This window comes from Bombina bombina, chromosome 2 (genome assembly GCF_027579735.1).
Source record: "Bombina bombina isolate aBomBom1 chromosome 2, aBomBom1.pri, whole genome shotgun sequence".
NCBI lineage: Eukaryota > Metazoa > Chordata > Amphibia > Anura > Bombinatoridae > Bombina > Bombina bombina.
The window spans coordinates 835,865,702-835,878,705 of NC_069500.1; the positions used below are offsets into that span (position 1 = coordinate 835,865,702).

At 44.8% G+C, this 13,004-nt stretch overlaps 1 protein-coding gene across 2 annotated transcripts in view; it reads right to left on the reverse strand.

Annotated features, from left to right (window-relative positions):
* The window catches only part of UBXN6 (UBX domain protein 6), a gene marked incomplete at its 3' end in the record, with an annotated part of 289,209 nt that continues 276,205 nt past the window's right edge, over positions 1-13,004 (reverse strand). For both annotated transcript variants that reach the window (XM_053703152.1, XM_053703153.1), the window contains 1 exon segment: positions 1-532. In XM_053703152.1, the coding sequence (XP_053559127.1) occupies positions 404-532 (129 nt within the window).

The following is a 13,004-nucleotide window of genomic DNA, read 5'->3' on the forward strand; positions in this document are numbered from 1 at the left end:
CTTTCCAAAACTTATTACTTTATTTTGTATGTTTTATTTCCTGTTTTTGTTAACTGGTAATATTCTGACAATAATGCTCCTAGGATCAAGCATCTCTAGATATTTAAAGTCAGGAAATTCTAACTTACTATAGCACTTGTCATAGAAAGACACAAATAAATAAATACATGTGTAGGGGCGGTGGGGCATTGTCTCAACCAGGTTGTTGAGAAACATAACAGGGATATTTATTTAAATAAACACTGCAGATTTAACTCCATTTATCAGACAAGACTGGGGTCCAATCCTTTTGACTGCATCTCACTTTGCAGTATCCTATTGCGCAGACGGAAGGGATAGCACTTGCATTCCCACAGAAGTCTCTGTGCTGTAGTAGTGTCTAGGAAGATCAGTGCGACTATTCTTATGACAAAGTTTCCGCTTTGGCGAGCAGCTCTGGTTTCAACACGCTTTTTATCTCCTGACCTCCAGCTGCTTCCACATCCGCCAAGACAGCTGCATCCCAACGAAAAGTCAGTAGAGCTGATGGAACCTGTTATTTTTATTTTTTTATTTAAAAAAAGAAAGAAAAAAAAAAAAAGAAGATGAACACGATATCTGTATGGTATCCGTAAGATAAGAAAAAAAAAGAAAAAAAAAAAAAAAAAGAATGTAAACACAGCCCCCATGAGAAAGTGGCAAGGAGAAAATTAGGACAAACTGGAACTGATGTAATGTCAAAGGCCACTAAATTAAGATATCAAATTGATGCAATATTGGATTTTGTTAGCTCAACTCTATAATATATCAACATAATTGTTCTATCATCAGTGGCAACCCCGTGACATCAAAGTTTTTCCCATTGGAATCACATCAATATTATTTCAATAGTAATGTGTGCCAATAACTGCTCAAGTTAGCATTCTGTGTCAAAGGAAAATAAAATAAAATGTATGCTTACCTGATAAATTAATTTCTTTCATGATGGCGAGAGTCCACGATCCATGGGCAGTGGCGTATTAAGGTTTTGTGCTGCCCTAAGCACTCAAAATTCTGCTGCCCCCTTAATATTTTTTTGGGTCAGTGTGTAAAAATAGAAAAGGAAAGGAAAGGAAAGAAAGAAAAGGAAAAGAAAGAAAGAAAAAAAGAAAGAAAAGAAAGAAAAGAGAGAAAAGAGAGACAGAGAGAGAGAGAGAGAGAAGAAAAGTAAAGTGGGAAGGGAAAGGAGAAAAAACAGAATTTATGTTTACCTGATAAATTACTTTCTCCAACGGTGTGTCCGGTCCACGGCGTCATCCTTACTTGTGGGATATTCTCCTCCCCAACAGGAAATGGCAAAGAGCCCAGCAAAGCTGGTCACATGATCCCTCCTAGGCTCCGCCTACCCCAGTCATTCGACCGACGTTAAGGAGGAATATTAGCATAGGAGAAACCATATGGTACCGTGGTGACTGTAGTTAAAGAAAATAAATTATCAGACCTGATTAAAAAAACCAGGGCGGGCCGTGGACCGGACACACCGTTGGAGAAAGTAATTTATCAGGTAAACATAAATTCTGTTTTCTCCAACATAGGTGTGTCCGGTCCACGGCGTCATCCTTACTTGTGGGAACCAATACCAAAGCTTTAGGACACGGATGAAGGGAGGGAGCAAATCAGGTCACCTAAATGGAAGGCACCACGGCTTGCAAAACCTTTCTCCCAAAAATAGCCTCAGAAGAAGCAAAAGTATCAAACTTGTAAAATTTGGTAAAAGTGTGCAGTGAAGACCAAGTCGCTGCCCTACATATCTGATCAACAGAAGCCTCGTTCTTGAAGGCCCATGTGGAAGCCACAGCCCTAGTGGAATGAGCTGTGATTCTTTCGGGAGGCTGCCGTCCGGCAGTCTCGTAAGCCAATCTGATGATGCTTTTAATCCAAAAAGAGAGAGAGGTAGAAGTTGCTTTTTGACCTCTCCTTTTACCAGAATAAACAACAAACAAGGAAGATGTTTGTCTAAAATCCTTTGTAGCATCTAAATAGAATTTTAGAGCGCGAACAACATCCAAATTGTGCAACAAACGTTCCTTCTTTGAAACTGGTTTCGGACACAGAGAAGGTACGATAATCTCCTGGTTAATGTTTTTGTTAGAAACAACTTTTGGAAGAAAACCAGGTTTAGTACGTAAAACCACCTTATCTGCATGGAACACCAGATAAGGAGGAGAACACTGCAGAGCAGATAATTCTGAAACTCTTCTAGCAGAAGAGATTGCAACTAAAAACAAAACTTTCCAAGATAATATCTTAATATCAACGGAATGTAAGGGTTCAAACGGAACCCCCTGAAGAACTGAAAGAACTAAATTGAGACTCCAAGGAGGAGTCAAAGGTTTGTAAACAGGCTTAATTCTAACCAGAGCCTGAACAAAGGCTTGAACATCTGGCACAGCTGCCAGCTTTTTGTGAAGTAACACAGACAAGGCAGAAATCTGTCCCTTCAGGGAACTTGCAGATAATCCTTTTTCCAATCCTTCTTGAAGGAAGGATAGAATCTTAGGAATCTTAACCTTGTCCCAAGGGAATCCTTTAGATTCACACCAACAGATATATTTTTTCCAAATTTTGTGGTAAATCTTTCTAGTTACAGGCTTTCTGGCCTGAACAAGAGTATCGATAACAGAATCTGAGAACCCTCGCTTCGATAAGATCAAGCGTTCAATCTCCAAGCAGTCAGCTGGAGTGAAACCAGGTTCGGATGTTCGAACGGACCCTGAACAAGAAGGTCTCGTCTCAAAGGTAGCTTCCAAGGTGGAGCCGATGACATATTCACCAGATCTGCATACCAAGTCCTGCGTGGCCACGCAGGAGCTATCAAGATCACCGACGCCCTCTCCTGATTGATCCTGGCTACCAGCCTGGGGATGAGAGGGAACGGCGGGAACACATAAGCTAGTTTGAAGGTCCAAGGTGCTACTAGTGCATCCACTAGAGCCGCCTTGGGATCCCTGGATCTGGACCCGTAGCAAGGAACTTTGAAGTTCTGACGAGAGGCCATCAGATCCATGTCTGGAATGCCCCACAGCTGAGTGACTTGGGCAAAGATTTCCGGATGGAGTTCCCACTCCCCCGGATGCAATGTCTGACGACTCAGAAAATCCGCTTCCCAATTTTCCACTCCTGGGATGTGGATAGCGGACAGGTGGCAGGAGTGAGACTCCGCCCACAGAATGATTTTGGTCACTTCTTCCATCGCTAGGGAACTCCTTGTTCCCCCCTGATGGTTGATGTACGCAACAGTTGTCATGTTGTCTGATTGAAACCGTATGAACTTGGCCCTCGCTAGCTGAGGCCAAGCCTTGAGAGCATTGAATATCGCTCTCAGTTCCAGAATATTTATCGGTAGAAGAGATTCTTCCCGAGACCAAAGACCCTGAGCTTTCAGGGATCCCCAGACCGCGCCCCAGCCCATCAGACTGGCGTCGGTCGTGACAATGACCCACTCTGGTCTGCGGAATGTCATCCCTTGTGACAGGTTGTCCAGGGACAGCCACCAACGGAGTGAGTCTCTGGTCCTCTGATTTACTTGTATCTTCGGAGACAAGTCTGTATAATCCCCATTCCACTGACTGAGCATGCACAGTTGTAATGGTCTTAGATGAATGCGCGCAAAAGGAACTATGTCCATAGCCGCTACCATCAACCCAATCACTTCCATGCACTGAGCTATGGAAGGAAGAGGAACGGAATGAAGTATCCGACAAGAGTCTAGAAGCTTTGTTTTTCTGGCCTCTGTCAGAAATATCCTCATTTCTAAGGAGTCTATTATTGTTCCCAAGAAGGGAACCCTTGTTGACGGAGATAGAGAACTCTTTTCCACGTTCACTTTCCATCCGTGAGATCTGAGAAAGGCCAGGACGATGTCCGTGTGAGCCTTTGCTTGAGGAAGGGACGACGCTTGAATCAGAATGTCGTCCAAGTAAGGTACTACAGCAATGCCCCTTGGCCTTAGCACAGCTAGAAGGGACCCTAGTACCTTTGTGAAAATCCTTGGAGCAGTGGCTAATCCGAAAGGAAGCGCCACGAACTGGTAATGCTTGTCCAGGAATGCGAACCTTAGGAACCGATGATGTTCCTTGTGGATAGGAATATGTAGATACGCATCCTTTAAATCCACCGTGGTCATGAATTGACCTTCCTGGATGGAAGGAAGAATAGTTCGAATGGTTTCCATCTTGAACGATGGAACCTTGAGAAACTTGTTTAAGATCTTGAGATCTAAGATTGGTCTGAACGTTCCCTCTTTTTTGGGAACTATGAACAGATTGGAGTAGAACCCCATCCCTTGTTCTCTTAATGGAACAGGATGAATCACTCCCATTTTTAACAGGTCTTCTACACAATGTAAGAATGCCTGTCTTTTTATGTGGTCTGAAGACAACTGAGACCTGTGGAACCTCCCCCTTGGGGGAAGTCCCTTGAATTCCAGAAGATAACCTTGGGAGACTATTTCTAGCGCCCAAGGATCCAGAACATCTCTTGCCCAAGCCTGAGCGAAGAGAGAGAGTCTGCCCCCCACCAGATCCGGTCCCGGATCGGGGGCCAACATTTCATGCAGTCTTGGTAGCAGTGGCAGGTTTCTTGGCCTGCTTTCCCTTGTTCCAGCCTTGCATTGGTCTCCAAGCTGGCTTGGCTTGAGAAGTATTACCCTCTTGCTTAGAGGACGTAGCACCTCGGGCTGGTCCGTTTCTACGAAAGGGACGAAAATTAGGTTTATTTTTTGCCTTGAAAGGCCGATCCTGAGGAAGGGCGTGGCCCTTACCCCCAGTGATATCAGAGATAATCTCTTTCAAGTCAGGGCCAAACAGCGTTTTCCCCTTGAAAGGAATGTTAAGTAGCTTGTTCTTGGAAGACGCATCAGCCGACCAAGATTTCAACCAAAGCGCTCTGCGCGCCACAATAGCAAACCCAGAATTCTTAGCCGCTAACCTAGCCAATTGCAAAGTGGCGTCTAGGGTGAAAGAATTAGCCAATTTGAGAGCATTGATTCTGTCCATAATCTCCTCATAAGGAGGAGAATCACTATCGACCGCCTTTATCAGCTCATCGAACCAGAAACATGCGGCTGTAGCGACAGGGACAATGCATGCAATTGGTTGTAGAAGGTAACCCTGCTGAACAAACATCTTTTTAAGCAAACCTTCTAATTTTTTATCCATAGGATCTTTGAAAGCACAACTATCCTCTATGGGTATAGTGGTGCGTTTGTTTAAAGTGGAAACCGCTCCCTCGACCTTGGGGACTGTCTGCCATAAGTCCTTTCTGGGGTCGACCAAAGGAAACAATTTTTTAAATATGGGGGGAGGGACGAAAGGAATACCGGGCCTTTCCCATTCTTTATTAACAATGTCCGCCACCCGCTTGGGTATAGGAAAAGCTTCTGGGAGCCCCGGCACCTCTAGGAACTTGTCCATTTTACATAGCTTCTCTGGGATGACCAACTTGTCACAATCATCCAGAGTGGATAATACCTCCTTAAGCAGAATGCGGAGATGTTCCAACTTAAATTTAAATGCAATCACATCAGGTTCAGCCTGTTGAGAAATGTTCCCTGAATCAGTAATTTCTCCCTCAGACAAAACCTCCCTGGCCCCATCAGACTGGGTTAGGGGCCCTTCAGAGATATTAGTATCAGCGTTGCCATGCTCTTCAGTATCTAAAACAGAGCAGCCGCGCTTACGCTGACAAGTGTTCATTTGGGCTAAAATGTTTTTGACAGAATTATCCATTACAGCCGTTAATTGTTGCATAGTAAGGAGTATTGGCGCGCTAGATGTACTAGGGGCCTCCTGAGTGGGCAAGACTCGTGTAGACGAAGGAGGGAATGATGCAGTACCATGCTTACTCCCCTCACTTGAGGAATCATCTTGGGCATCATTGTCATTATCACATAAATCACATTTATTTAAATGAATAGGAATTCTGGCTTCCCCACATTCAGAACACAGTCTATCTGGTAGTTCAGACATGTTAAACAGGCATAAACTTGATAACAAAGTACAAAAACGTTTTAAAATAAAACCGTTACTGTCACTTTAAATTTTAAACTGAACACACTTTATTACTGCAATTGCGAAAAAACATGAAGGAATTGTACAAAATTCACCAAATTTTCACCACAGTGTCTTAAAGCCTTAAAAGTATTGCACACCAAATTTGGAAGCTTTAACCCTTAAAATAACGGAACCGGAGCCGTTTTAAACTTTAACCCCTTTACAGTCCCTGGTATCTGCTTTGCTGAGACCCAACCAAGCCCAAAGGGGAATACGATACCAAATGACGCCTTCAGAAAGTCTTTTCTAAGTATCAGAGCTCCTCACACATGCGACTGCATGCCATGCCTCTCAAAAACAAGTGCGCCACACCGGCGCGAAAATGAGGCTCTGCTTATGCTTTGGGAAAGCCCCTAAGGAATAAGGTGTCTAATACAGTGCCTGCCGATATACTTATATCAAAATACCCAGATAAAATGATTCCTCAAGGCTAAATATGTGTTAATAATGAATCGATTTAGCCCAGAAAAGTCTACAGTCTTAATAAGCCCTTGTGAAGCCCTTATTTATGATCGTAATAAACATGGCTTACCGGGTCCCATAGGGAAAATGACAGCTTCCAGCATTACATCGTCTTGTTAGAATGTGTCATACCTCAAGCAGCAAGAGACTGCATACTGTTCCCCCAACTGAAGTTAATAGCTCTCAACAGTCCTGTGTGGAACAGCCATGGATTTTAGTTACGGTTGCTAAAATCATTTTCCTCATACAAACAGAAATCTTCATCTCTTTTCTGTTTCTGAGTAAATAGTACATACCAGCACTATTTCAAAATAACAAACTCTTGATTGAATAATAAAAACTACAGTTAAACACTAAAAAACTCTAAGCCATCTCCGTGGAGATGTTGCCTGTACAACGGCAAAGAGAATGACTGGGGTAGGCGGAGCCTAGGAGGGATCATGTGACCAGCTTTGCTGGGCTCTTTGCCATTTCCTGTTGGGGAGGAGAATATCCCACAAGTAAGGATGACGCCGTGGACCGGACACACCTATGTTGGAGAAACAGAATTTATGCTTACCTGATAAATTACTTTCTCTTGTGGTGTATCCAGTCCACGGATTCATCCTTTACTTGTGGGATATTCTCCTTCCTAACAGGAAGTGGCAAAGAGAGCACACAGAAGAGCTGTCCATATAGCTCCCCCTCTAGCTCCACCCCCCAGTCATTCGACCGGAGGTTAGGAAGAAAAAGGAGAAACCATAGGGTGCAGTGGTGACTGTAGTTTAAACAAAAAAATCTACCTGACTTAATAGCCAGGGCGGGCCGTGGACTGGATACCCCACAAGAGAAAGTAATTTATCAGGTAAGCATAAATTCTGTTTTCTCTTGTAAGGTGTATCCAGTCCACGGATTCATCCTTTACTTGTGGGATACCAATACCAAAGCTTTAGGACACGGATGAAGGGAGGGAACAAGACAGGTACCTTAAACGGAAGGCGCCACTGCTTGTAAAACCTTTCTCCCAAAAATAGCCTCCGAAGAAGCAAAGGTATCGAATTTGTAAAATTTGGAAAAGGTATGCAGCGAAGACCAAGTCGCTGCCTTACAAATCTGTTCAACAGAAGCCTCATTATTAAAAGTCCATGTGGAAGCCACTGCTCTGGTAGAATGAGCAGTAATTGTTTCAGGAGGTTGCTGGCCAGCAGTCTCATAGGCCAGACGGATGATGCTTTTCAGCCAAAAGGAAAGAGAGGTAGCAGTCGCCTTCTGACCTCTCCTTTTACCAGAATAGATGACAAACAATGAAGTTGTTTGTCTGAAATCCTTAGTTGCTTGTAAGTAGAACTTTAAAGCACGAACCACATCAAGATTGTGTATCAGACGTTCCTTCTTCGAAGAAGGATTAGGACACAGGGAAGGAACAACAATTTCCTGATTAATATTCTTATTAGACACAACCTTAGGAAGAAAACCGGGGTTGGTACGCAAAACTACCTTATCTGCGTGGACCACCAAGTAAGGTGAGTCACACTGCAAAGCAGATAACTCTGAAACTCTTCGAGCAGAAGAGATAGCTACCAAAAACAAAACTTTCCAAGATAAAAGTTTAATATCTATGGAATGTAAAGCTTCAAACGGAACCCCTTGCAGAACTGAAAGAACTAAATTCAGACTCCATGGCGGAGCCACAGGTCTATAAACGGGCTTGATTCTGACTAAAGCCTGACTAAAAGCTTGAACGCCTGGTACCTCTGCCAGACGTTTGTGTACAAGAATAGACAAAGCAGATATCTGTCCTTTTAAGGAACTAGCTGATAATCCTTTCTCCAATCCTTCTTGGAGAAAGGACAATAACCTGGGAATCCTAATCTTACTCCATGAGTAACCCTTGGATTCGCACAAACAAAGATATTTTCGCCAAATCTTATGGTAGATTTTCCTGGTGACAGGCTTTCTGGCCTGAATCAGGGTATCGATAACCGACTCAGAGAAACCACGCTTAGATAGAATTAGGCGTTCAATTTCCAAGCAGTCAGACGCAGAGAAATTAGATTTGGATGTTTGAAAGGACCTTGAAGTAGAAGGTCCTGCCTCATTGGCAGAGTCCATGGTGGAACGGATGACATGTCCACTAGGTCTGCATACCAGGTCCTGCGTGGCCACGCAGGAGCTATTAGAATCACCGACGCCCTCTCCTGCTTGATTCTGGCCACCAGACGAGGAAGGAGAGGAAACGGTGGAAACACATAGGCCAGATTGAAGGACCAAGGCGCTGCTAGAGCATCTATCAACGCCGCCTGGGGATCCCGGGACCTGGACCTATAAAGAGGAAGTTTGGCATTCTGACGGGACACCATCAGATCCAATTCTGGAGTGCCCCATCGCTGAATCAGCTGGGCAAATACCTCCGGGTGGAGTTCCCACTCCCCCGGATGAAAAGTCTGACGACTTAGAAAATCCGCTTCCCAGTTGTCTACTCCTGGGATGTGAATTGCTGAGAGGTGGCAAGAGTGATCCTCCGCCCACCTGATTATTTTGGTTACTTCCATCATTGCTAGGGGACTCCTTGTTCCCCCTTGATGGTTGATGTAAGCTACAGTCGTGATGTTGTCCGAAATCTGATGAATTTGGCCGCAGCTAGCTGAGGCCATGCCTGAAGAGCGTTGAATATCGCCCTCAGTTCCAGAATGTTTATCGGGAGAACAACTTCTTCCAGAGACCATAAGCCCTGAGCTTTCAGGGAGTCCCAGACAGCACCCCAGCCCAACAGACTGGCGTCGGTCGTTACGATGATCCACTCTGGTCTGCGGAAACACATTCCCTGAGCCAGGTGATCCTGAGACAACCACCAGAGAAGAGAATCTCTGGTCCCCTGGTCCAACTGTATTTGAGGAGACAAATCTGCATAATCCCCATTCCACTGTTTGAGCATGCATAGTTGCAGTGGTCTGAGGTGTATCCGTGCAAAAGGGACTATGTCCATTGCCGCTACCATTAATCCGATTGTCTCCATGCACTGAGCTACAGATGGCCGAGGAATGGAATGAAGAGCTCGGCAAGTAGTTAAGAGTTTTAACTTTCTGACCTCCGTCAGAAAAATATTCATTTCTATCGAGTCTATTAGTGTTCCTAGGAAGGGAACTCTTGTGAGGGGGGGGGGGGGAGAGAACTCTTTTTGATGTTCACCTTCCGCCCGTGAGACCTCAGAAAGGCCACTACAATTTCCGTGTGAGACTTGGCTCTTTGGAAAGTTGACGCCTGAATTAAGATGTCGTCTAGATAAGGCGCCACTGCTATGCCCCGCGGCCTTAGCACCACCAGGAGGGACCCTAGCACCTTTGTGAAAATTCTGGGAGCAGTGGCCAACCCGAAAAGGGAGAGCCACAAACTGATAATACTTGTCCAGAAAAGTGAACCTGAGAAACTGGTGATGATCTTTGAGGATAGGAATGTGTAAATATGCATCCTTTAGATCCACGGTAGTCATATATTGACCCTCTTGGATCATTGGTAAGATTAAGATCCAGGATTGGTCTGAAAGTTCCTTCTTTTTTGGGAACCACAAACAGGTTTGAGTAAAACCCCAGCCCTTGTTCCGCAATTGGAACTGGGTGGATCACTCCCATTGTATGTAGGTCTTCTACACAGCGTAAGAACGCCTCTTTCTTTGTCGTGTCTGTAGACAGACGAGAAATATGGAACCTTCCCCTTGGAGGGGAGTCCTTGAATTCTAGAAGATATCCCTGGGATACAATCTCTAAGGCCCAGGGATCGTGTACGTCTCTTGCCCAGGCCTGAGTGAAGAGAGAGAGTCTGCCCCCTACAAGATCCGGTCCCGGATCGGGGGCTACCCCTTCATGCTGTCTTGGGGGCAGATGCAGGCTTCTTGGCCTGTTTACCCTTGTTCCAGCCCTGGTAAGGTTTCCAGGCTGCCCTGGGTTGTGAAGTGTTACCCTCTTGCTTCGCAGCAGGGGAGGATGAAGCGAGACCGCTCCTGAAATTTCGAAAGGAACGAAAACAGAATTTATGTTTACCTGATAAATTACTTTCTCCAACGGTGTGTCCGGTCCACGGCGTCATCCTTACTTGTGGGATATTCTCTTCCCCAACAGGAAATGGCAAAGAGCCCAGCAAAGCTGGTCACATGATCCCTCCTAGGCTCCGCCTACCCCAGTCATTCGACCGACGTAAAGGAGGAATATTTGCATAGGAGAAACCATATGATACCGTGGTGACTGTAGTTAAAGAAAATAAATTATCAGACCTGATTAAAAACCAGGGCGGGCCGTGGACCGGACACACCGTTGGAGAAAGTAATTTATAAGGTAAACATAAATTATGTTTTCTCCAACAAAGGTGTGTCCGGTCCACGGCGTCATCCTTACTTGTGGGAACCAATACCAAAGCTTTAGGACACGGATGAAGGGAGGGAGCAAATCAGGTCACCTAAATGGAAGGCACCACGGCTTGCAAAACCTTTCTCCCAAAAATAGCCTCAGAAGAAGCAAAAGTATCAAACTTGTAAAATTTGGTAAAAGTGTGCAGTGAAGACCAAGTCGCTGCCCTACATATCTGATCAACAGAAGCCTCGTTCTTGAAGGCCCATGTGGAAGCCACAGCCCTAGTGGAATGAGCTGTGATTCTTTCAGGAGGCTGCCGTCCGGCAGTCTCATAAGCCAATCTGATGATGCTTTTAATCCAAAAAGAGAGAGAGGTAGAAGTTGCTTTTTGACCTCTCCTTTTACCAGAATAAACAACAAACAAGGAAGATGTTTGTCTAAAATCCTTTGTAGCATCTAAATAGAATTTTAGAGCGCGAACAACATCCAAATTGTGCAACAAACGTTCCTTCTTTGAAACTGGATTCGGACACAAAGAAGGCACGACTATCTCCTGGTTAATGTTTTTGTTAGAAACAACTTTCGGAAGAAAACCAGGTTTAGTACGTAAAACCACCTTATCTGCATGGAACACCAGATAAGGAGGAGAACACTACAGAGCAGATAATTCTGAAACTCTTCTAGCAGAAGAAATTGCAACCAAGAACAAAACTTTCCAAGATAATAACTTAATATCAACGGAATGTAAGGGTTCAAACGGAACCCCCTGAAGAACTGAAAGAACTAAGTTGAGACTCCAAGGAGGAGTCAAAGGTTTGTAAACAGGCTTGATTCTAACCAGAGCCTGAACAAAGGCTTGAACATCTGGCACAGCTGCCAGCTTTTTGTGAAGTAACACAGACAAGGCAGAAATCTGTCCCTTCAAGGAACTTGCAGATAATCCTTTCTCCAAGCCTTCTTGAAGAAAGGATAGAATCTTAGGAATTTTTACCTTGTCCCAAGGGAATCCTTTAGATTCACACCAACAGATATATTTTTTCCATATTTTGTGGTAAATTTTTCTAGTTACAGGCTTTCTGGCCTGAACAAGAGTATCAATAACAGAATCTGAGAACCCTCGTTTTGATAAGATCAAGCGTTCAATCTCCAAGCAGTCAGTTGGAGTGAGACCAGATTCGGATGTTCGAACGGACCTTGAACAAGAAGGTCTCGTCTCAAAGGTAGCTTCCATGGTGGAGCCGATGACATATTCACCAGATCTGCATACCAAGTCCTGCGTGGCCACGCAGGAGCTATCAAGATCACCGATGCCCTCTCCTGATTGATCCTGGCTACCAGCCTGGGGATGAGAGGAAACGGCGGGAATACATAAGCTAGTTTGAAGGTCCAAGGTGCTACTAGTGCATCTACTAGAGTCGCCTTGGGATCCCTGGATCTGGACCCGTAGCAAGGAACCTTGAAGTTCTGACGAGAGGCCATCAGATCCATGTCTGGAATGCCCCACAGTTGAGTAATTTGGGCAAAGATTTCCGGATGGAGTTCCCACTCCCCCGGATGTAAAGTCTGACGACTCAGAAAATCCGCTTCCCAATTTTCCACTCCTGGGATGTGGATTGCAGACAAGTGGCAGGAGTGAGTCTCCGCCCATTGAATGATTTTGGTCACTTCTTCCATCGCCAGGGAACTCCTTGTTCCCCCCTGATGGTTGATGTACGCAACAGTCGTCATGTTGTCTGATTGAAACCGTATGAACTTGGCCTTTGCTAGCTGAGGCCAAGCCTTGAGAGCATTTATGTATAGTCCCCATTCCACTGACTGAGCATGCACAGTTGTAATGGTCTTAGATGAATGCGCGCAAAAGGAACTATGTCCATTGTCGCTACCATCAAACCTATTACTTCCATGCACTGCGCTATGGAAGGAAGAGGAACGGAATGAAGTATTTGACAAGAGTTTAGAAGTTTTGTTTTTCTGGCCTCTGTCAGAAAAATCCTCATTTCTAAGGAGTCTATTATTGTTCCCAAGAAGGGAACCCTTGTTGACGGAGATAGAGAACTCTTTTCTACGTTCACTTTCCATCCGTGAGATCTGAGAAAGGCCAGGACTATGTCCGTGTGAGCCTTTGCTTGAGGAAGGGACGACGCTTGAA